This window comes from Schistocerca gregaria, chromosome 9 (assembly GCF_023897955.1).
Source record: "Schistocerca gregaria isolate iqSchGreg1 chromosome 9, iqSchGreg1.2, whole genome shotgun sequence".
In the NCBI taxonomy this organism is placed as follows: Eukaryota; Metazoa; Arthropoda; class Insecta; order Orthoptera; family Acrididae; genus Schistocerca; species Schistocerca gregaria.
Genome location: NC_064928.1, coordinates 236,335,551 through 236,361,900, shown reverse-complemented (window position 1 = coordinate 236,361,900; position 26,350 = coordinate 236,335,551). Strand labels below are relative to the sequence as shown.

Here is a 26,350-nt window from a genome sequence, read left to right as displayed (position 1 = left end):
TGGTCCACAATGACACCAGACCACATTCTGCTAAACTGACAAAAGACTCTATACATGAGTTGAGTGAAGAAGTCATTCCTTACCCAGCTTATTCACCTGATCTTGTGCTCTCAGATTTTCACCTTTTCTGCTCTGTATCAAATACCCTTCAGAGATCGTCTTATCCTGCAAAAATGCACTTCGAAGATAACTCTACAAGTTGTTTGCCTTAGATCCAGGTGATTTCTACAGCCACAGAATCGGAGTTACCCAAGTCTTGGCAGATTGTTGTAAATAGTGAACAAGGATATATTATTGATCGCTAATGTCTCTTATGTTTATTTAATTTTTAGAAAAATGCTATGGACATGTGCACCGACCCAATACCCATGTGAGATACTATTGTAGCTTAGTATTTCAGAAGACAAAGTTGTAGGCATTAATCATACAGCACAGTACCTGCCACTCACTTTGTGTACCGTGCTTCTGTATAAGTTTGTCTTGACATTCTGATTGTATTAAAAATGTTCTTTTGGGGACCATCTGTTTTTCCTTCTGTCTCTTTTTGCAGCACCAATTTTTTTTCTCAAGTTGTAATGCTCTGGTAGAATGTACAGCACAAAAAATGAAGTGTGTTAGTTGTATGACGATGTCTCGGCCAATTCTCAGTTTTATAATAGTCTTTTTACGAATTTTAACTGAATGTTTTCTTCATACAGGCTTCGTGTTCGGAGTGGATGTTCAAGTGTAATGATTCGGGCAAGTGCATTCCCTACTGGTGGAAGTGTGACAGGGTGCCTGACTGTGTTGATGGATCAGATGAGTTCGGTTGTAGATTTACGCCGAACCCTCCGACAGACACTTCTGAACACGTACCGGATTCCACAGAAGGTCCAAGCTGCCCTAAGCAACACTTCAGATGCTCTGCAGGTAGGTAACTATAAATCCAATTTTGACGAGCTGTGCATTTACTAAGTGTGTCAACAGTTACTATGTTCTCTGCGACGCTGGTCACCAGTATCTTTAATTGTACTCAGCTTGTTGGATAGTCACATATAAATGTTGCATCAGCCTTCTGCACAATGTAGTTTTTTTTAATATTTGTACCCCCCAAAAGGTGTTTCACCACTGCTGTGGCAAAGTTAAGGCAGATTGTATTTCATGGTCTGGAGAGTTATTATGTGCTTAGTAAGTGGATAAAGGATGGAAAACATCCACCGTGGTTTAATAACAAAATTTGGAAGATGCTGAGAAGATCATATGCATGAAGCATATGACTACTATCACCATCACACCTAGCAAACACCCCCACAATTGTTTCTGCGGCAGAAAATGTGTGCCGGAGTCATAAGGCAGTCCCTTGGTGATCGCTGCAAGTCGCTAAAGCAATTAAGGAACGTGAGCAAGCTCTTCAGTGGCATAAGTGACACCCTCCCCTGGAGCACCTCATAGCCTTTAAATGGCTCCGTGCCCGTGTTTGCTACCTTATCAAACAACAGAAGAAGGAGTGTTGGAAAGGTGACATATGGCACCCACTGTTGAGATGTATCTCTCCCAAGTCTGGACGAAGATCAGATGTCTTTATAGGTACCAGGCCCCAACAGCTGCCCCCTGTGGTACCTTAAATGGCGAGTTATGTACCGATGCAAACGCAATTGCCGAGCACTTTGCTCGAGCCTCTGTGTCTGAGATTTACCCCCACAGCCTTTCGCACACTCAAACGGCGGCTGGAAGGGAGCTGCAGTGAATCCTATAACGCCACATTTACAGAGTGGGAGCTCCTCAGTGTCCTTGCACATTGCCCCGACACAGCTCCTTCTGCCTGATCGCATCCACAGCCAGATGATTAAACATCTCTCATCTGACTAAAAGCGACATCTCTTCATCATCTTCAACCAGATCTGGTGCGATGGCATCTTTCCGTCGCAGTGGCAGGAGAGCACCATCATTCCGGTGCTCAAACGCGGTAAAAAACCCACTTGATGTAGATAGCTATCGGCCCATCAGCCTCACCAACCTTCTTTCTAAGCTGCTGGAATGTATGGTATGTTGGCGGTTGGGTTGGCTCCGGGAGTCACGTGGCTTGCTGGCTCCATGTCAGGGTGGCTTCTGCCAGGGTCACTCTACCACTGATAATCTTGTGTCCGTTGAGTCTGCCATCCCAACAGCCTTTCCAAACAACAAGACCTGATTGATTGCTGTCTTTTTTGACGTACATAAAGCATACGACACGACTTGGTGACATCGTATCCTTGCCACATTGTATGAGTGGAGTTTCTGGGGACCACTCCTGATTTTTATCCAAAACTTCCTGTCGCTCCGTACTTTCTTTGTCCAAGTTGGTGACTCCCATAGTTCCATCCATATCCAGGAGAATGAAGTCCTGCAGGACTCTGTATTGAGTGTGTGTGTATTTTTAGTGGCCGTTAATGGTCTAGCAGCAGCTGTCAGGCCCTCCATCTGACCTTCTCTGTATGCAGACAACTTCTGCATTTCGTACTGCTGCTCCAGTACTGATGTTGCAGAGCGGAACCTTCCGGAAGCCATCCACAAGGCGCATTCATAGGCTCTAGCCCACAGCTTCCAGTTTTCAGCCACAAAGTCGTGAGTCGTGCACTTCTGTCGGCATCGTACCGTTCATCTGGAACACACACTTTACCTTAATGACAGTCCACTCACTGTAGTGGAGACATATCAATTCCTTGGACTCGTTTTCAATGCTCAATTGACTTGGCTCCCTCATCTTCGTCAGCTTAAGCAGAAGTGCTAGGAGGACCTCAATGCCCTCCATTGCCTGAGCAACACCAACTGGGGTGCAGATCGCTTTACACTGCTGCAGCTCTCCAGAGCCCTTGTCTAATCCTGAATTGACTATGGGAGTGTGGTTTATGGATTAGCAGTACCTTCAGCATTGCATTTACTCGACCCTGTGCACCACTGTGGAGTTTAATTAGCGACAGGAGTTTTTAGGACGAGTCTGGTGACCAGTGTATTGGTGGAGGCTGGTGTCCCTCCACTGCAGATTAGATGTGCGCAACTGCTCGCCAGTTACGCAGCACACGTTCATAGTTCCCCTGAGCATCCGAATTACTGTCCATTGGGGTTCAAACCGCACAATAACCCTGGGTTCGGTGTGGGGCGGCAGCAGTGGAGGGAGTGGACTGCTGTAGCCTGTTGAGGGTTTGTGAACCACAGAGGGCTATGGTGGGGACAAAGCCTCCCCAGTTTCATATAATACAATACAGTAGGGCAAGAGAACTGTTCTGTACTCGGAAGACTTGTGTATAACTGGGAACCTGAAAAATTCACATTAGCATTAAATGTGAATTGTATGTCAAAATACGAAAATGCGAATTTATCTAATAAATACTACCTTTTACGAATAAAGATATTTTTGACTGCAATATGGGATTGCAAGCAACTGGTGCACTGTACTGTTCTATCTATAATCTACTGATTATTCTATATAAAAAGTTTGTCTATTGCTTTAATGGACTAATGGCAATAAAATTATTGTATTTTATGAAAGAAACAATGTATGTTTGTATGCAAACTGAAGTTGGTATTGTGCAGACACTTTAAGGTGGCAATTTCAGGTAGTGGGAGTTTTGAACTGCGGTTGCATGCTGTTCCCCAGAGGTCTAAACTCCATCATTTACCATGTTACTGACGCCGACAAACCATTGCTTGCAACTGTTACTGAATGTTTGCACTGCTTTGCATTAGTCTTCGTTTTCTTTTCTTATCTTGAAGTGAGAGAAGAGAATATAGTGGGACTAGGGTAAATTTCCCACATCATCATAACGAATAGACATAATCACTATGAACATGTATCAGTTGTGCTTTTGCACAAAAACAAAACACGGATGTAGACTACCCATAAATGGCAAGTGTGGCCTGATTCCCTACAGTGCTCCTGCCCATTAGATGATCAGAGTTCTCATTTGTTTTTAGAGGATCCATTGGGTAGCAAAACTGTGAACACTTATTCTTGAAGTATCTTCCTTTAATTATACTCCCACATGGGAAAAATATATTAAAAACAAAGATTCCAAGACTTACCAAGCGGGAAAGCGCCGGCAGACAGGCACAATGAACAAAACACACAAACACACACACACAGAATTACTAGCTTTCGCAACCGATGGTTGCTTCTTCAGGAAGGAGAGGGAAAGACGAAAGGATGTGGGTTTTAAGGGAGAGGGTAAGGAGTCATTCCAATCCCGGGAGCGGAAAGACTTCCCTTAGGGGAAAAAAAGGACAGGTGTACACTCGCGCGCGCGCACACACACACACACACACACACACACACACACACACACACACACACACACACACACACACACCCATCCGCACTGTCTGCTTGTGTCTGTGTATGTGCGGATGGATATGTGTGCGTGTGTGCGAGTGTACACCTGTCCTTTTTTTTTCCCCTAAGGGAAGTCTTTCCGCTCCCGGGATTGGAATGACTCCTTACCCTCTCCCTTAAAACCCACATCCTTTCGTCTTTCCCTCTCCTTCCTGAAGAAGCAACCATCGGTTGCGAAAGCTAGTAATTCTGTGTGTGTGTGTTTGTGTGTTTTGTTCATTGTGCCTGTCTGCCGGCGCTTTCCCGCTTGGTAAGTCTTGGAATCTTTGTTTTTAATATATTTAATTATACTCCTATACTCATGTGTATACTGGAATTAATTAGTAACAAACTGGACAATTGCTCGTTACTATAAGACAGATATGGAACAGCTATAATTCACAATAAACATAAATGACCCTGTGGATGACATCGGAAGTTCACTGAGGCTTTTTGCAGATGATGCTGTGGTGTATCGAGAGGTTGTAACAATGGAAAATTGTACTGAAATGCAGGAGGATCTGCAGAGAATTGACACATGGTGCAGGGAATGGCAATTCAATCTCAATGTAGAAAAGTGTAATTTGCTGCAAATACATAGAAAGATAGATCCCTTATCATTTAGCTACAAATAGGTCAGCAACTGGAAGCAGTTAATTCCATAAATTACCTGGGAGTACGCATTAGAAGTGATTTAAAATGGAATGATCATATAAAGTTGAGTGTCGGTAAAGCAGATGCCAGACTGAGATTCATTGGAAGAATCCTAAGGAAATGCAATCCGAAAACAAAGGAAGTAGGTTACAGTACGCTTGTTCGCCCACTGCTTGAATACTGCTTAGCAGTGTGGGATCCGTACTAGATAGGGTTGATAGAAGATAGAGAGAAGATCCAACAGAGAGCAGCGCGCTTCGTTACAGGATCATTTAGTAATTGTGAAAGCGTTGCAGAGATAATAGATAAACTCCAGTGGAAGACTCTGCAGGAGAGACATTCAGTAGGTCAGTACGGGCTTTTGTCAAAGTTTCAAGAACATACCTTCATTGAAGAGTCAAGCAGTATATTGCTCCGTCCTATGTATATCTTGTGAAGAGACCATGAGGATAAAATCAGAGAGATTAGAGCCCACACAGAAGCATACCGACAATCCTTCTTTCCATGAACAATAAGAGACTGGAATAGAAAGGAGAACTGATAGAGGTACTCAGGGTACCCTCCGCCACTCACCATCAGGTGGCTTGCAGAGCATGGATGTGGATGTGGATGTAGATGTAGATGTGCTTCCTGAAAACTTTTGTGGCATGTGTAAATTGTCTCAGTTACATGAAAGTAATAATATTCAGTTACCAAAAGTTGTTCTCTGAGTTGTAACCATAAGTCTATACAGTGGGCCGTAAACGAGTTTACGACGACACCTTAAGAGTTGACCGGCTGTAGACATCCATGTGAATTCATGTGAATCCAGGGCAGGTTGCTAGTGCATGTGTAAAAAGCATCTGAAGTTCTGAACATCCAAAATAAAACACTTAGTTCTACATGTGGGGTGAAATATTTTTATGGCCATTAGGCTGTGGTCCAACGTATATTTTTGTCTCTCCTAATGAACAGACAGCATCAGAGAGTCTGAAGACTCGGATAGCAATTTGACTTAAACAAGCATTGTGACCCAAACTGTCCTTATGTACCCATGCATCAGATTGGTACTTGAAACCACGGAGTCGCATAGACGTATGTTACAGTGCTGTAGTGAAGAAAAGTTCGTGCTATTTGCTTTATTTAGCATTGAGGCCCACAATTTGTCTAACTTTAGTCCTCTTTTTTTTATCTGTTAAAGGTGGTTTGAAACTAGACAAGTTCTGGGTCTTAAATAAAACTGCGCAACACACGTTGGAGTGACTCTGCGATCTCGAGGGGCCGTCTGATGATGTGACAACCTGACTGTTGCTTGGATACTTACAATCAATTTAGCTTGCTGATCTTATCTAAGTTTGAATCCACTATCTGGGTCATTGTAACCTGTGACAGTGTCTACAGGATTAGGAGACAAATATAAGGTTCAGAAATATGCCTTGGACTACACCTTAGAACACACACAACGGAATTAGACACTGACCCAAGTATTGACCTAAGGCTGCATCGTATGATCACATATTAGTCTTACAGAGTGTATGCTGTAATCACCATATGGTTTGTAACACCCTTTAAACTTGGTGATGTGTGCAGCATACATCGTGTGTGTGTGTGTGGGGGGGGGGGGGGGGGGGGGGGGGGCGCAGTGTGTTTTATCAGCAGTATTCAGAACTTCAGGTGGTTTAATAAAATACACATTGTAGTCATTTTCAGTTATACTATGTAAGAAATGTACGGTTTTAAGAAATACAGTCATTAAATATGCCCGTTTAAAGTTAGAAGCACTTCACAAACTAAATTTCTAATAAATTGGCTCCTGTTAAAAGAATTTTAATCCGCTTTCCTTTTTTTGCAGGCGATTGTGTCTTGCAGGCTTGGGTCTGTGACGGAGTTCCCGACTGTAGGGGCGGTGAGGACGAAGCAAATTGTGGCAGCTCGAAGCGGAGCTGTGGGCCCGACCAGTTCACCTGTCAGTACGATGGCAACTGTGTGCCACTCTCGCAGGTGTGCGATGGCCACCAGCAGTGCCCGGATGGATCGGACGAGTGGAACTGCCAAGCCGCCACTTCACCCAAGCCTCGTGAGTATCCGTACTGAGAATGTCACTGAGTTACTTCGAGCACTAGTGTAAAAAACGTTCAACGTTAGTCATAATATCTCAGACTTATTACATTTGAAAGGTAATATAATGAAGAGACATTTGTATTTGCTGGACTTTTATTGAATTTCAAATTATTTTTGTATTTATGATTATCAACAAGTAAACAACAAAGTGCATGAAGTGTAAATGTATGCCTGTCACGATTTCCACAATTCCTTATAACTGCAAGTGGACAAGGTACCGAGAATTATTATTCACCTGGCTGCTTTGACCTGCAGACAGATTCAAGGCCAACATACACACTTGGAAAGTCAGTATCAAACATCAATAAATCAAGGTGAAAATAACTTTATTCAGTAATACAACGAGTTACAATATGCCAGACTTTGAGGGTAATATGCAATTATTTATTGTACATGCTTTGGTCATCACAAGTTGCAAGATGATATTTTTTCATACAGTCATGGAAACCATAAATTAAAACTCCACCCACTACATCAAATGAATGCAGATTTCCTGCATGCATGAGGAATCTTCAGAGTTTTTAAGGAAAAACAAAGCTCATTGACAATTTAAGAAATTTCTCTATCTTCCAGCAGTTTGGATGCTAACTAGTGCAACATTCTCGTCAATGTTGGTGCTGAAAACCGACAATGCACAATTGAATTTTAATAGCATCTCCATGAGAAAAAAATTTTTTGTTCGTTGTCAAGTTTGAAGGCACTTGATAAGCTTTTTAACATGCCAGTAGAAATAAGTCATAATATTTGACGTAATAATAAAAATTAGTAAACAGCCAAATAACATTGTAAATTCAATAAAAGTTCTTGCAAATACACGTGCTTTTCATAATATTAGGTATCAAATGTAATACGTGTGACATAAGATGGCTACTACAATAAAAAAGAAAAGTGAGCTGGACTCAATCCAGTGATATGCCAATTATGGAGCTTGAACACTAAGCCTGTGACTGCCACCAGCTCAAGCTGAGATTTGCAGAGCACCGATACATCATTAGCATGTAAAACTCCTCCTAAGATTTTCTCAAAATTGCCTAAATTATACACCGTACAACTTGCCTATTATGTTGGACTAATGGAGTATAAAAAGTGTACAAAGATTGATCCGAATGTTCTGGCTGCCTCTAGTAAGTGTGTTGACTAGTGTTTTGACACTGTAGTTGTTGTTGCCTTCAGTTCGAAGACTGATTTGATGCTTATCTCCACAAAGTTCTGTCCTCTACTAGCCCCTTCATCACTGCATAACTACTGCAGCTTACATTTGCTTGAATTTGCTTACTTTATTCAAGCATTGGTCTCCTTGTTGTTCTGTCCTCCTACCTGCCCTTCCACTTACCTCCATTGCCAAATTCAGTATTCCGTGATGCCGGAGGTGCATCCTGTTCATCGATCCTTTCTGATAGTCGGGTAGTGCCAGAAATTTCTTTTCTCTACAATTCAATTCAGTACCTCTTGATTTGCTAACTGATCTGCTCATTTAATCTTCAGCTTCTTCTGTAGCACCACATTTTAAAAGCTTCTGTTCTCTTCTTGTCTGAACTTTTTTCATTCTCATTTCACATCCCTACTGTTCTACACTCCAGATAACTACCTTCAGAAATGTCTTCCTGCCATTTAAATTTATGTGCAGTGTTAACAAATTTTGCTTTTTCAGAATGATTTTTTGTGGTGCTGCTGAATTTGCATTTTATATCCTCTCTACTTCAGCCATCATCACTAATTTTGCTGCCCAAGTAGCAGAACTCTTCTACTGATTCTAGTGTCTGACTTCATAATATAATTCTATCAGCACTGCTTGTTTTACTTGTATTATTGTTAATATTGTTAGCTTTTTTCAAGACACTTTCCATTCCATTCAACTGTTGTTGCAGTTCTTTTTCTGTCTGACAGAATTACAGTGCTATCAACAACCTATAACATTTTTATTTACTCTCTGTGACCTTTAATTCTATTTCTAAATTCCTCCTCAGTTTCCTTCACAGCTTGCTCACTGTACAGATTGAATAACACAGGGGAAACACTACAATTCTAGCTTGTCAACTTCTCATCTACTGCTTCCTTAAGGCTGTAACATAGAACAAAAGGTGCAACATACCCAGTTCAGCTCACTGTAACACGTTCAGTAATGGAAATTCCTGAATGGAAATACATGTTGTAGGAGTGTGTGGGAATATGTGTACTTCACTGGAAAAAGAAAAAGCACTCAAAATCTAGTGTGAATACTATTTTCTGTTTTGTTTTTATGTGCAAGATGCATCAGTCTGCTTTAGGTGAGTGGCCGCCTTCCCTTATTTTACGTACACTGCTTGACAGTTGGTAAGGAATGGATACATAGTTCGACAGGAATACCCATAACGATGATGGACAACATGAAAAACAGTACATACTTGATAGAAGTGGAGTGGTATATGTATAATGGAAAAATGGTATAGGGAGCACCACATTGGAAAATATACACAAATAACATTCATCTGTGACACAGTTCAAACTATCAACATAAAAATCAATATTTGACTCTCAGTATGAAATATACCCTCCTAGGGCACTAAGGCACATTTTGCACCAAACTGTTGAGGAGTCCTTCGGGGATATTGTCCCATACTCTCTGAAGGCTGTGTTCAGTTCTTGCACACTTCAGGGATGGGATGTTCTTTGAGGAATACATCTGCCAAGAGCATACTAGGAATTCTATATATGGTTTTGGTCCAGGCAGTACACAAGCCATTCTTGACTCTCAATATCTTCACTTTCCAGTTATGTCAGACACATCAGTGGTCCTGTGTGGGTGTGCATAGCTGTCTGTAAACAGAAAGGCAGGATCAACAACATCCCAAAACAGATGGATATGATCCAGTACTTGTTCTGTGACAGTACTTTGCACAAAGACAGGCAGTGTTCGACCATTGTGCATAATGCCTGTTTACACAACAACATCATCTAGGCTGTACTGATGACTTTCATGAACATTCTTTGTTGTGTAATGTGTTCCCATCTTTCTCTAGTTATCAGTAACATAGTAAGGCTCTGAAAAATACTTTCTGACATTTTGAAAAGAGTTCTTAATAATTCTTTTCTTGTTCTATTTCAGCCATTGCACCTCCTATGTGTGCACCTGGATTCTTTCCATGTGATCTTTTACATTGTGTTCCTCTGACACAACGCTGTGATGGGTCCCAGAATTGTTATGACGGTAGTGATGAAGCTAACTGCACTGGCAACAATGTTTGGATACCACAAGTAAGAAATCTGATTTGTTACTGTATATTAGTTTGTGAGAACAAACTGAGCAAACCATAGGATGTGAGTAAGTCATTTTTCTGTCATATTGGGAGGCTAGTTTAATAAGGTATGTAGGAGAGCATATGGAATAGCTCATCAGGTAGTAAAGGCATGAAGATTTTTTTAAGTAATAAAATCTAGTGGCAAAGTGCATGCCTAGAAACTGAGAGGTCAGATGTTCGAATTCCAGTGAAACCACACAACTTTTCAGAGAGAAATGTAGCTTGACCTCTTAATGATGCGGAGATTAACCACAAATGATCTGTGTAGGCCTCTTTCCCCTCAGCAGGATTACTGGGCTAGGTTAGGGGGCCCGCAAGTTAGTAATGCATTAGTAATATGGCATACTTCAAGCCACATGAAGACATAGTAGTAGTAAATTACTATTATTGTTATTGTTATTATTATTATTATTATTATTATTATTATTATCATTAAATTCTGAATAACCCTATGAGGACATGATAAGACAACATTGTTTCTGCTTCTTTGTTTGAAACTCAGTTTCCTTTGGACCCACAATTCTTTCCTTCTTTGAGATGTTGTTTCTTTTCTTCTTGAGTGTCCACTTTGTTCCAGTTCCCTGTCCCCCTCCATCCTTAAGGCCTAGCTTTCCTGTTGCTTCTTTAAAAAAAAAATTCTAGTTTCTTATTGTGTCCACCTAGACAATCCCCTCCTCTCTCTCTCTCTCTCTCTCTCTCTCTCTCTCTCTCTCTCTCTCTCTCACACACACACACACACACACACACACACACACACACACGGAATGCTCTTACCAACTAAAAAAACACATAGTGTGTGATTAAAGGATCCTCTACCATCTCTAGGTGTGTGTGTGTGTGTGTGTGTGTGTGTGTGTGTGTGTGTGTGAGAGAGAGAGAGAGAGAGAGAGAGAGAGAGAGAGAGAGAGAGAGATTTTGAAGCAGTGATGCAGGCTGCGAGTTGCACTGAGGTAGCTCATTGTTAAGAGCACTGTTTGTGAATGGCACAATCCTGGCAGAATCTTGGACAGGTGCACAGTTTTATGGGACAATCCATTTCAATAAAAACTCCACCACAGGATGAAAGTTTCATACTACATTTTAGTATTGTTTTCATTGTGGCACTGGAATTTAAAAGTGAAAACAATTTCTCTGATAAGGCTGAAATGTGTTTTTATGTGCTTTATGATCATGGCCCCCATGGAGCACCATTTTTTGTGTTTACTATTATCACATTTAAAATTGTACTAACGGTACACTGTCTGAACAAAACCATCTGGGCACCTCTAGACAATGCCAAATAGACACCTAGACTTCGTGAAAGGTGGGCCCGCAAGTATAAAAGGAGTCAAGGAGTGTTGTGTTGCCTGTACAAAAGTGGTAACAGCAGAATGAGATAGTCTGGAGACTTCTGACTTGAAATGTGTACTAGTCATTGTGACACCTGAACAACATATCCCTCAGCGACATTTCAACCGTTCTGAAGATGTCCAAGTTGACTGTCGGTGATGTGAATGTAAAGTGGAAATGCGAAGGAGCGACCACAGATAAACTTAGACAAGGCAGACCTCGTGTACTGAGGGATAGGGGTCTTCAAGCATTGTGAAGAGTGGCTGTAAAAAATTGGATGACATGAGTGGAAGAAATCACTCGTGAGTTTGAATGTGCCAGTTGCAGTCCAGCTAACACACTGGCTGTGCTTAGGGAGTCAGAAATAAAGGGGAACAATAGTCGAACTGTGCCTCATAAGCTACACATTTCTGTAGTCAGTGCTAAGCGACACTCGAGGTGGTGTAAAGAACGATGCTACTGCACAGAGGATGGCTGGAAATATTTGGAGTGATGAATATAACACACTCTAAGGAAATGCAATGGCAGGGTTTGAGTTTGATGAATGCCTGGAGAATGTTAACTGCCGACATATGTGTCATCAATAGTGAATTATAGAGGAGGAGGAGGTGTTACTGAAAAGGGGGGGGGGGTGTTTCGTGGTTAGCTTGCTTTCACCTTACCACTCTTAAGAAAATGCTAAATGTGGAACAATATGAACAAACTTTACAGCATTGTGTACTGTGAACAGTAGAGGAACAATTCAGAGACAATGGTGGTTTTATTGGGCCAATAACATTCCTGAAATTGACTGGCATGTCCAGAGTTCTGACCTGTGCCCAATGGAACACCTTTGCGGCTAGTCAAAATTTTGACTTTGCTTCTTACCCCAGCATCCGGCGTAACTACTGCCTCGGGTTTCAGCTCTCCTAGAGGAATGGGCTGCCATTACTTGACAGACTTTGACACGTCAATGAAAGTGTCCCCAGCAGAGTTCGAGCCATCATAAAAGCAGAGTGTTGACGCACCCCATATTAATGTCCACTAGTAGGTGTTCGGATACACCACTATCAGATAGTATATTTGAGATATAAAAGAAATATTGCTTATCACATGGAATAGGAAAAACTGGAAGAGGTATGAGACAAAAGCACACCTTTAAAAAGCTCATTGAAACTCTAGTTCTTTCCTCATTTGTGAGATTTTTCATCAGGCTGATACAGGTGCCCCCATTATACATGACTATCAAACCTGGCAGTGCTTTGCAATTTGATAAATATGTTTGGTAATTGGGTATATGTTGCCATCTCCTTCTCCCCACCTGTCTATTGATTTCCTCCTCCTCCTACTCCTCCTCCTCCTCCTCCTCCTCCTCCTCCTCCTCCATTTGGCCCCTCCATCCCTCTCTGTCCATCCCCTCTTTCCCCCTCTCAGTGATCATTTCCTTCCTCCTCCCCCATCCCCTCCTTCCCCCAATCAGTGTTCATTTCCTCCCCCATCCCCTCCTTTCCCCTCTGTGTTCATTTCCTCCCCCTCCCTCATCCCTTCCTTCCCCCTCTGTGTTCATTTCCTTCCCCCTCCCCTATCCCCTCCTTCCCCCTCTGTGTTCATTTCCTTCCCCCTCCTCATCCCCTCCTTCCCCCTCTGTGTTCATTTCCTCCCTCCTCTTCCATCTCCTCCTTCCCCCTATACATTGTTGTTCCTTTCCTCCTCTCCTCCTCCATCTCCTCCTCTCTGACCTTGAGCCTTGTTTATTGTCTTTGCAAACTGAATGTTGACTGGGAATCGACATCTCCAAAAATGAATGGATAAACTGGTTCATATTATCGTTCTACAGGATATGAGAGAGGCCTTCCCAGTTGCCAGATCTGTCAGGATAGTATCTTCAGTGACAGTATTTCATATCGTTATAATCTGCAATCTGGCAGGATTACAAAGATTCAGATCATTCAGATTTTGTAGCCGAATTTTAATCATAAGCCAATAAGAAGTAAATACAACTTTCCTGTTATCTGTTAAAACTGAAAATGGGAAGAAAACTAAACAGCACTTAGTTGTGTATACAATTCTTATTTAAAATTGTTTATGAAGAGAGAGAATATATATGGGAGAAACAGTTTGTTTCATGGTTCAAAAGCCATTCTTTTGTAGTTAAAACTGACTGCCAGAAAGAAAGGGAAGCCACACATTCTCACAGCACAGCACAGCACTTTCTTTCTCAAAGTCAGTTTTAACAGAAAACCTATACATTGTTGTTTCAAAAAATGTTTAGCCTTTATCTGAATGTTTGACTATCATGTAAAAATTTAAAGTAAATTGTTCAAGAACAGTGCTAAAACTTATCTTTATGTATGAGATACAGTCAAATGAAAATGAGAGAGAGAGAGAGAAAAAAGTAAGTAAACTGTTTATTATTCCAAAAGTAATTACCATAACCATGAATACACTTGTCCCACTGTGAGAGAAGACAGTCAGTGCTTTAATGGAAAAATGTTTGCAGTTTCCTACCTAACCATGATTGTATCGAAGCATGCACCTCTTCGTCCAGAGTAAATTGATGGCCACAGATGTCTTTCTTCACTCACTCACTCACTCACTCACACTCACTCACTGGTCATACCGGACTTGAGAGTCCATTACCGCAGCAACGTCCTTTTGCCATCTGTCTCTGCCTGGGGCTATTTTCTTCCATTCACCTTCAGTACCTAGGCTCCTCAAATCAGCCTTCACATTGTTCTCCCCACAGGACGTTTTCCCTCTAAGTGCACTAGCAGTACTCTGCGTGCTGCCCTGCCCTCATCCATTCGAGCTATGTGACCCGCCCATTGCAGCCTACGTGATTTAATAATACTGATTATGTTGGAGCTTGAATAGAGTTCGTAAACGTCTTCGGTATGCAGTTTTCACCACTCTCCACTAATGTCGTCCTTTTTTGTTCCGAAAATTTTCCTGAAAATTTTGTTTTCAAATACTTGAAACAGCTTTCCATTTTGCACAGTGAGAGACCAAGTCTCTCACCCATACAGCATAACTGGTAGAATAATAGTTTTGTGTATTCTAATCTTCAAATTCCTAGACAATATCTGTGATGAAAGTAATCTGTTAAGTGAGAAGTAGCACGCATTTCCCACCCATAATCTCTTCTTCAGTTCAAATTCAATCTCATTTCTTGAAGTGATGTCCACGCCTAGATACTTAAATGTGTTGACTTTTTTAAACTGCATGTCTCCAACTGTCTTTCTTGAGGTTCCTAAAAATATGGAAATTACATTGGGCGAGATTGACCCTTCAGGTCTCCCAAAAATCACGTGGGGCAAGACTGTGTGGAGGGTGTGTGTGGGCATCCCAGCATAATCGAAAGAACTCTGGCAACATGTAGGCCCACCCACATGTTGCCAAGATGGTTTGGAGTACATTGCAGAAGTTTTGCTGGAAAGCTGTTGTGTGCCCTGCATACAGTTCCTCTCTCCCCCCATGCAATTTCCATATTTTTGGACCCCGAAGAAAGACGTTTGTGGCTGTTGATTTGCTTTTCAACTCGTCTCTTAAATGCAAGCTTTGGTACATTTGTGGTTTCATAGGCAGCCGTAAACATTTTTCTGTGAAGATGTTGACTATTGTGCTTCACAGAGAAACATATATATTAACAATTATAATGATAACTTTTAAAATGTAGAGTTAGTTGCTGATGCACACAACATGTGGTGAAAAGACGATGTGGGTCAGCAGTGAAAATAGCTTGTCACCTCACACTGGAAACTGTATCAGACATACTAAAGCCATGTAGCAGAAACTACAGACACACGTGATGGCTCTCTCCGCAATATCCTTTCTTCCAGAAGTGATAGTTCTGCAAGGTTCGCAGGAGAGCTTCTGTGAAGTTTGGAAAGTAGGAGATGGGGTGATGGCAGAAGTAAAGCTGTGAGGATGGAGCGTGAGTCGTGCGTGCATTCCGGAAGGAAAAATTCTAACTACTGCTGAGAGAGAGAGAGAGACAGAAGAAAGCTCCAGCTTTGGGAACTGCTTGTGTTAGGGATGAAATAGGAGTAATTTGGATAAGATAAAGGAGGGAACAGATCTCTGGTTGAGAGGAACCAAACTGTTGTGAAGATCAGGGGAGGCAATGACCATTCTATGTCTTGTGTAACATTAAATCCATTTCCTATTATATAAGAAGAGAATTAAGTGAATACTAGACCATGGTTACCATTGTGTCTAATGAAGGAACACTTTTTCGCTCATTGGACACATTGGTAGCCGTGGTGTTTATATTCGCTTGATTCCCGTCTTATATAATAGGAAATGGATTTATTGTTGCTCAAGATGTAAAATGGTCAGTGCCTCCCATCCTCTTCCATTGTGGTCTACTACCAAACAGTGCAAAAGAGGTTTTCAGTAAATTGTGTACATAGATATAAACCACAGAGCTTTTGTAAAGAATTAGAGCTGTGAGAGCAAATATTTATAGCATCTTTTGTGACGTGTAGGCTAATTACTCCAGATTGCCCTTTAGTGTTTAGTGTCATTTACCTACTTCATTTGCAGTCATCAGTGCTTCACATGTTGTACAACATTATAGTGAAACTTGTTGAAAGGAATGAAATACTCTCTCATGAATAAGAAACCACTTACACAATGGCATGATTTAAATTCCAGTAGGAGATTTTCACTCTGCAGCAGAGTGTGCGCTGATATGAAACTTCCTGGCAGATTAAAACTGTGTGCCGGACCGAGACTCAAACTCAGGACCTTTGCCTTTCACGGGCAAGTGCTCTACCAACTTAGCTACCCAAGCACGACTCACACACACTCCGCTGCAGAGCGAATATCTCATTTTGGAAACATCCCCCAGGCTGTGGCTAAGCCATGTCTCCGCAATATCCTTTCTTCCAGGAGTGCTAGTTCTGCAAGGTTCACAGGAGAGCTTCTGTGAAGTTTGGAAAGAAGGAGACGGGGTACTGGCAGAAGTAAAGCTGTGAGGATGGAGCGTGAGTCGTGCTTAGGTAGCTCAGTTGGTAGAGCACTTTCCCGTGAAAGGCAGAGGTCCCGAGTTCGAGTCTCGGTCCGACACACAGTTTTAATCAGCAGGAAGTTTCATGATTTAAATTACTTAGCAGCTTTAGGGTGCGAAATTGCGACATTTCCTCGAGTAATGTCTGCAGTCAGTCGTCATACTGTCACCCTCTCTGTGGCAACAGAAGAGTGCTTTGAAGTCTCTACCTAATGCCAAAAATGAGAGTAAAAAATCAGAAATTACTGTTTGGTTTAAATCTACAGTGCCAGGTCCAGAGCTCTTTTTCAAAATTGACAAAATTTTCCCTTTTCATGTAACTGCTTTAAGTTTATCATGTCTTATCTAAAAAAATATTGTACTCGGTAAAATATATATTTTTTTTTTGTTGGTTATCAAAGTACTTTGTCTGGTAACAAATCTTTCCAAAGCTTAGTATCCATTAATTTGTGCAATGTATAATCATCAGAAGATAGCATCCCTCTACCCCCTGCCCCTCATTGAAGGAAGTGCATAACTATCAATGTAAGATCAAAAGAAATGCCTCCCACAGGTGAGAGTATTAAAATTCTAATGGTAAACTGCCGAAGCATTTGCGGCAAGTGCTAGAGTTTAAAGTGCTCGTGAACTGCAGTGAAGCTGACATAATACTAGGTACAGAAAGGTGGTTGAAACCAGAAACTGAGAGTTGTGAGATTTTTGGGGAAAATTTGAGTGTGAATTGAAAAGATAGGCAAATGGGAAATTGGGGTGGTGTATTTGTCGCAGTAGACAAGAATCTCAAATTCACCGAGGTAGAAATTGAAGCTGCAAGTACACGTGAGATTTTTTGGGCAAGGCGCAGTATCAGAGGTGGGCAAATAGCATTTGGATCCTTGTCTCACCAAGAACTTCAGAGAAAACCTCAGTGCACTTGTACATAAGTTCCCCAGTCTCACTGTCGTCATCGGTGGAGACTTTAATCATCCAACAGCCAATAGGGAAAATTGCAGTTTTGATAATGGTGTGTGTGATAAGACATCCTATGAAACATTACTGAGTGCCTTCTCTGAAAACTAGCTAGAATAGATAGATAGGAACTCCGCACGATGGAAATATACTGGAGGTTTGAGGATGTCCATGCCGAAATGGGTACCTGTAACCTTGACATGGTTGTGGCAGCAGTGATTACCAAAGAACAAATGACAATGAAAACAAGCCGAAAGACATACATGTTCAGTAAACTAGATAAAAAATCTGTAATGTCATATCTCAATGAGGAACTTAAAGCTTTCAGCACAGGTCGGGAGCATGTAGAGGAACTCTGGCTCGAGTTTAAAAGAATAGTTGTCCATGTAGTGGATAGATATGTACCGAGTAGAACAGTTTTTAATGGTAGGGAACCTACATGGTATACAGTCGTCGTAAAGAAACTTCTAAAGATAGAGATATACTGAATGAAACACATTTGGCTGTCGAGTGTAATACACCACATGTCTACAGAAGGAGAATATTAAGTGATCTTTTATAGAACCCAAAGAAATCCTGGTCCTATGTAAAGGCTGTTAGTGGCATCAAAGTTAGTGTCCAGTCCATAGCAAATGAGACGAGAGCTGAAATTGAAGGTTGCAAAGCAAAAGGTGAAATGCTTCCCTCAAGTTTCAAATGTTCGTTTACTAAGGAAAACACCCGGGAATTGCTCCAGTTTAATCCTCATACCACTGAAAAGATGAGTGGAATAAGTATTAGTGTCAGTGGTGTTGAAAAACAAATGAAATCATTGAAATTGAACCAGTTTCAGTGTGGTTATCTTCAAAGAGATCAGGACAATTTGTTGCCATTAGATGTAATATATTTCCATCATGAGTGGGGTTCTGAACTTTTCTATTATTGTGATATGAATATAATAGAGGGAAACATTCCATGTGGGAAAAATATATCTAAAAACAAAGATGATGTGACTTACCAAACAAAAGCGCTGGCAGGTTGATAGACACACAAACATACACACAAAATTCAGCTTTCGCACCCAACGGTTGCTTCATCAGGAAAGAGGGAAGGAGAGGGAAAGATCTATTATTGTGATAGATGGAGATGATGGTAGGCTTACCAGGAAAAAGGAAATTTTAATTTTCATCAGTAATTTTTACAGTCATCCTTACGTAAAACTAAAGAACTAATTACATCGTTACGTGATCCCCCGTCTGCACCCAAAGTTCTAGACATACTTCATCAGGAAGTCCAATACGCTATTGGTACCTTAAAAAATGGCACTGTTCCTGATTATGATGAGTTGTCTATTGATATTCATAAGTTTTCTGGTGAGGAAACTTACGAGCTCTTGTGAAAGTTTGCTTTGTCTGTTGACGGTGCATTAATCGTAGCACCGTGGAAAAAAAAAAATAGTACTGCTCCCAAGGAAGGAAGTATTCATGGCTCAAAAGGCTATTGTCGTGTAAACATATTCTGTTTTTGTACAAAGTTTTGTACAAGACTATTCTTAAATCGTATAAGCTGTGTCTCTCACACAGCTCAGTCCATTGAGCATGCTGGATTCCACAGCAACTTCAGTGTGCAAGATTACGCTTTTGTTCACCAGGAAGTGATAAATGGAAAAACTGAATACCAGATGTGTCCATGTAATGCTTTTGTAATTTTAAAAATGCCCTTGTTTCAGTTAACCATCCTGCTGTTGTGCAAGACTTACATTAGCAAGGCATGGAGGTGGCCCATGTTAAAATCCAGCAGTGTGTATATGAAACTTTTTCAGCGTTAGTTATTTTCCAATTTACAGAGGACTGAAATGAGGTGCTCATCTCTCCCAAATGTTTCACTGCTGTCCTGGAAATGGCAATGTCCAAATTGAACTGGGAAGAAAAAGCAATTAGTGTTGTTGAGGAAAGAGGCTTGACCAAAGATTTGCAGTTGACGACATATTTTTGGCAAATAATTAGAACCACAGACACTTCTCAGATGTTGTGATAGTGTCAGGCAGTGGGACTGAATGTGAACCTTTTCAAAACAAAAGTTATGTCTAATAAATGAAACATGGTAGGAAACAACTCAAAAACACACTTCTGGACACTGTCAGAAAATACATCTATCTTGGCCAGCTGGTAAATATGACATAAATACAAGATTGAACACATCGAACTAGGCTGGAAAGTGTCCAGAAGACATTAAACTACCTTCATATCAAAGATGGTACTTATTAAAAAAAAGTAAATTTTTGATCAATGTGTGAGACCTTGACACAACAGTCACTATGAAATGGCAGTGGGCTATCCATGTTGCCAGAAGAAATAATGCCCGATAGACAAAGATGGTGCTAGAATGAGGAAGAGACAGAGGAATACGATCAGTGTGGTGGACAGAGACCTGTGGATGACCCCTGGAGTCAGCTGCTTGAGTATCACCCTAGACCGGTCCTGATTGAAGGAGAAATTGCAGAGACACCCGAACTCAGTACTGGGGAGCTAAATCAGTTAATGATAGGTATAGTGGTGACGATGACGACAATATTCACACACACACACACACACACACACACACACACACACACACACACACACACACACACACACGGGGAGGGGGGGGAGGGAGGGAGAGAGAGAGAGAGAGAGAGAGAGAGAGAGAGAGAGAGAGTTAAAAGTAGTCCAGGATGTATGATTTCATTTTCTTGCTCACACAGTTATCATTATTTGATTGCAGGTTTTATCAATCACGGGAGGGTCTGCTTCGTTGGGCAACGTTCTGCGAATCGCGTGGGATCCGATAGACGTGTCAAGAGTTTTCGGCAGGAGGAATCTGTCAGTTGAGTACCTGCCAAGTGTAAGTCGTGTCAACAGCAGCTTGTGGCACAACTACAGCCGTGGCTGGACGGATGCGTCATCGGTGATCTACGAAGGGTTGGTCCCTGACAGCGTGTACAACGTGACTGTGTACGCCCGCCTCAAGTCAGGAGCGGCGTTCCCACCTGCTGCTTTTGTAGTTATGAGGACACAGGAAGGCAGTAAGTGTATCCACATCATTTTGTTATATCTCGACAGTTGCATATTCTGTTCCTAAAGTAACTGATCTCCAAATCCCATTTGGGTTCCCCTCTTAGAAATGGAGGTCCCCAAGTGTGAGAATGACTTTTTGGATCCACCTATATGGTGCTGTGAATCAGTGGTTGGGAAGGGAGTGAGACAGGGTTGTAGCCTCTCCCCAATGTTATTCAATCTATATATAGAACAAGCAGTGAAGGAAACAAAAGAAAAATTCGGAGTAGGTATTAAAATCCATGGAGAAGAAATAAAAACTTTGAGGTTTGCGGATGACATTGAAATTCTGTCAGAGACAGCAAAGGACTTGAAAGAGCAGTTCAATGGGATGGACACCGTCTTGAAAGGAGGGTATAAGATGAACATCAACAAAAGCAAAATAAGGATAATGGAATGTAGTCGAATTAAGTTAGGTGATGCTGAAGGAATTAGATTAGGAAATGAGACACTTCAAGTAGTAAAGGAGTTTCACTATTTGGGGAGCAAAATAATTGATAATGGCTGAAGTAGAGAGGATATAAAATGTAGACTGGCAGTGGCAAGGAAAGCATTTCTGAAGAAGAGAAATTTGTTAACATCGAGTATAGATTTAAGTGTCAGGAAGTCATTTCTGAAAGTATTTGTATGGAGTGTAGCCATGTATGGAAGTGAAACGTGGATGATAAATAGTTTGGACAAGAAGAGAATAGAAGCTTTCGAAATGTGGTGCTACAGAAGTATGCTGAAGATTAGATGGGTAGATCACATAACTAATGAGGAGGTATTGGATAGAATTGGGGAGAAGAGAAGTTTGTGGCACAACTTGACTAGAAGAAGGGATCGGTTGGTAGGACATGTTTTGAGGCATCAAGGGATCACCAATTTAGTATTGGAGGGCAGCGTGGAGGGTAAAAATCGTAGAGGGAGACCAAGAGATGAATACACTAAACAGATTCAGAAGGATGTAGGTTGCAGTAGGTACTGGTAGATGAAGAAGCTTACACAGGATGGAGTAGCATGGAGGGCTGCATCATACCAGTCTCAGGACTGAAGACCACAACAACAGTATGGTGCTGTAGGTTAGGGGTCCAGGTTTCACACCCTACAGCCATTCACACTGGTGGGGCTCATTCGCGAGTAATAGACAAAAAGAATTTCAGAAATTCTTAAGACACACAAGAACCTTGCTAATAGAACAGATTACAAAACTGTATCGTAGCTTAGTGGTTGAGTTATCTGACTTGTTTGCTGAAGGTTGTGGATTATAATCCTCGACATTTTTTTTCTGAGCTAACTGGTATCAGTATTTATAATCAAGTGATTGTTTTAAATATATAGTTTTCATTTCTAGTCATTTGTTATGCCATTTTAATCATTGTATTACCTTTCTGATTTGCTCTCAAGTTTTTCTTCCTTTTATTCTTTTTTCAATTTGTAATCTCTGTCCATGTGATTTTTAATTGTTTTTGTGTGTTTACTTTGATCTAATTACTTCCGTTTAATTTGCATTTTTGTTTCTGTTGTTGCAGTTGTTACTTCTATTACTCATTTTGCTTGAATTTAATTTTATCATTAAAATCTTCTTTTATTTAAATTTTCATCTGTGTTATTTTGTTCATGTGCAAGAATAATTTAGGTTTTAGGTGTTTGTTTTTTAAGCTAAGTAAACGGATGTGCTGTAGAGACCATATAAAGAATTCTGAAATAAGGAAAGAACGAAATATGTTTTACATGCATGAAAAAATAGAATACCAAATAACAAAGCATATTGAAAGAATGAGGACAGTTTGTAGACTATAGGCTTAAAGGAAAGAGAGGGACAGGAACACCAAGAAAAAGGTGGCTTTTGTGAAGATGGAACAGGCTACAATTACCAATTTTTTTCAGAAAATGTGCTTTAGTGCTGTGTTCTCAGAACATGCCGGCATGTCCCTAGGCTTGTCACGGGTGCCAAATTGTGCTGAAAGTGTTTCAAACATTTGTTGCTGGATGGTGTATGGTCTTTGTGCCAAGCAGTGGCAATCAGTGTGCAATGTGTCGAGGTCTCCTCCATTTAGTTCATTCATTGTTTGTGTGGTAATCAGTGTGCATGTAACCTTTTGTTTGTACCAGAAAACATCTATGTAATGGAAGGAGATAATTTAAGTTTTTATTATAGCAGGCAGCTAATTTTGCTTGCGTGTAAGAAGCATGTCATCTGGTTATGTAACTGTGCAGGCAAAAATAAAAATAGCAAAGTCTGTATTTAATGATGTTTCTGGTAAGCCTGAGACAGTTTGAAGAGAGAACTTGCAAGTTTTTATTATGTGAACACCGGTTTTTGAGTGACGACAGAGCCTTTGCAATTATGTAGAAATGAAGAAAGTGAGGAGGCCATGGGTTCAAAAAGATTCATGCAAGAGTGTTGAGTCAGCTATAGTTATGCATCCAGTCAATGTAGTTCCAATGCATACAACTGACTCTTTTTATTTGGAAGATGCTGCTAAAACATTGTTGTCAATGCAGGCACATAAGATCAACAAATGCATTATGATCAAAGTGTCTCATACTCATCCACCTGAAATAGTTATTAAAATTTTTTACTCTAAAAAAGAATGGAAAAATATCAATATGCTCTAAAGAGGAAAGGCAGTGGGTGACATACAACAAACCTTTCTTCTTAAATACCAGTCAAGTTAATAAGCTGCAAAACATAGTTTTGTTGACGATGTTGCCATTTCGTTGTCAACAGCATGGCGAGTTCTACAAGAAACTTTTCAGTGTTTGTCCCAAGAATGGAGTTGTGTAAGAAACATACACCTTTATTGAAAGGTACTTCCCCTTGCAGTTAGTTTTTTTCTTCTCTTATATGAGGAATGACTTTTGTTGAGTGCAGTCCTACTAGTTAAAACATTACTGCTGTAATTCTGTGCTTGTGTTATCAGAGATAAGTCACAGTACCGCACTAGTAATGACACTTCAAACAAACACTTTCTTGATTAAAATTTCTGATATTGAGTAATGTGTAGGAGTGATCTGTTTTACTTGACAAAAATCTTTCTATAGCCAAGACCGCATAAATACAGCATTGTTGAAAACCAGTTTTTACAGACTTTGCTTTCATCTTCTGGTCTTCAAATTTTTTTTGTTACAAAAGTGCCCATTATGATATGGAACATCGTGAAAAGTTTTAATTTCGGTGGATAAAATGTAGCACATTATACAAAGATTGGTCAGAAACAAAACATTTGTAGGAAAAAAGCATTTTGTGCACATGGCCATGATCATATATGTAGCCCTCGCAGATGATTAAGTTTTTAAAATCGCAATGTACAGTAAACCTTCTTTCACAATTCTTAAAGCAAGTGTTAGCGATAATTAAATTATGTTGCAGGCAAAATTCTATCAGGCAGCTTCCTCTTTCATTTGTTCCCCCCCACTCCATTTTCCTACTATACCATCACATATTAAACCTTCCTCTCCATAACTTTGGTTTATTGAGAGAATTTTAGGAAAGCGTTGGTCACTATAAAGGAGATCACATATAGAACACTAATGCAACCACTGCTGACTTAGTGTTGGGGTCCTTACTGTTGTTGTTGTTGTCTTCAGTCCTGAGACTGGTTTGATGCAGCTTTCCATGCTACTCTATCCTGTGCAAGCTTCTTCATCTCCCAGTACCTACTGCAACCTACATCCTTCTGAATCTGCTTAGTGTATCCATCTCTTGGTCTCCCTCTACGATTTTTACCCTCCACGCTACCCTCCAATACTCAATTGGTGATCCCTTGATGCCTCAGAACATGTCCTACCAACCGATCCCTTCTTCTGGTCAAGTTGTGCCATAAACTCCTCTTCTCCCCAATCCTATTCAATACTTCCTCATTAGTTATGTGATCTACCCATCTAATCTTCAGCATTCTTCTGTAGCACCACAATTCGAAAGCTTCTATTCTCTTCTTGTCCAAACTATTTATCGTCTATATTTCACTTCCATACATGGCTACGCTCCATACAAATACTTTCAGTAATGACTTCCTGACACTTAAGTCTATACTCAATGTTAACAAATTTCTCTTCTTCAGAAACGCTTTCCTTGCCATTGCCAGTCTACAATTTATATCCTCTCTACTTCGACCATCATCACTTATTTTACTCCCTAAATAGCAAAACTGCTTTACTACTTTAAGTGTCTCATTTCGTAATCTAATTCCCTCAGCATAACCCGACTTAATTTGACTACAGTCCATTTTTCTCGTTTTGCTTTTGTTGATGATCACCTTATATCCTCCTTTCAAGACACTGTCCATTCCGTTCAACTGCTCTTCAAAGTCCTTTGCTGTCTCTGACAGAATTACAATGTCATTGGCGAACCTCAAAGTTTTTATTTCTTCTCCATGGATTTTAATACCTACTCCGAATTTTTCTTTTGTTTCCTTTACTGCTTGCTCAATATACAGATTGAATAACATCGGGGAGAGGCTGCAACCCTGTCTTACTCCCTTCCCAACCACTGCTTCCCTTTCATGCCCCTCGACTCTTATGACTGCCATCTGGTTTCTGTACAAATTATAAATAGCCTTTCGCTCCCTGTATTTTACCCCTGCCACCTTTAGAATTTGAAAGAGGGTATTCCAGTCAACATTGTCAAAAGCTTTCTCTAAGTCTACTAATGCTAGAAACGTAGGTTTGCCTTTCCTTAATCTTTCTTCTAAGATAAGTCGTAAGGTCAGTATTGCCTCACGTGTTCTAGTATTTCTACAGAATCCAAACTGATCTTCCCCGAGGTCGGCTTCCACTAGTTTTTCTATTCGTCTGTAAAGAATTCGTTTCAGTATTTTGCAGCTGTGGCTTATTAAACTGATTGTTCGGTAATTTTCACATCTGTCAACACCTGCTTTCTTTGGGATTGGAATTATTATATTCTTCTTGAAGTCTGAGGGTATTTCGCCTGTTTCATACATCTTGCTCACCAGGTGGTACAGTTTTGTCAGGACTGGCTCTCCCAAGGCCGTCAGTAGTTCCAACGGAATGTTGTCTACTTCGGGGGCCTTGTTTCGACTCAGGTCTTTCAGTGCTCTGTCAAACTCTTCACGCAGTATCGTGTCTCCCATTTCATCTTCATCTACATCCTCTTCCATTTCCATAATATTGTCCATAAATACATCGCCCTTATATAGACCCTCTATATACTCCTTCCACCTTTCTGCTTTCCCTTCTTTGCTTAGAACTGGGCTTCCATCTGAACTCTTGATATTCATACAAGTGGTTCTCTTTTCTCCAAAGGTCTCTTTAATTTTCCTGTAGGCTGTATCTATCTTACCCCTAGTGAGATAAGCCTCTACATCATTACATTTGTCCTCTAGCACAATCTGATTTAGACATAGCAAATTATGAGCAGAAAGTAAATAGTTTTGGGTTAAAAGACAATACCACTGAATGTCTTAAAAAATTCAACACAGTCTCAGCAAAACTTGTTGAAAATATCATACTTTCCTTGAAAGACAAAAACTCGGCTGGCTGGGATGGGATACCCACCAAAATAATTAAAAAAGTTTACAACGTAATAGCTCATCCTCTCTCTCTCATAATAAACAAATCCTTTGAAGACGGTTACTTCCCTGATCTCTTGAAATATGCGGAAGTAAAACCATTGTATAAAAAAGGTTCAAAAGATGATATGGGAAAT

The 26,350-nt window shown here is 40.6% G+C and overlaps 1 protein-coding gene across 1 annotated transcript in view; it reads left to right on the top strand.

Annotated features, from left to right (window-relative positions):
* The window catches only part of LOC126292248 (sortilin-related receptor-like), a 177,653-nt gene that overhangs the window by 97,469 nt on the left and 53,834 nt on the right, over nt 1-26,350 (top strand). Inside the window, exons 20-23 of the mRNA XM_049986146.1 lie at nt 699-909; nt 6,813-7,037; nt 10,167-10,315; nt 20,369-20,669. Coding sequence (XP_049842103.1) covers nt 699-909; nt 6,813-7,037; nt 10,167-10,315; nt 20,369-20,669 — 886 coding nt within the window. The remainder of the gene's footprint in view (nt 1-698; nt 910-6,812; nt 7,038-10,166; nt 10,316-20,368; nt 20,670-26,350) is intronic.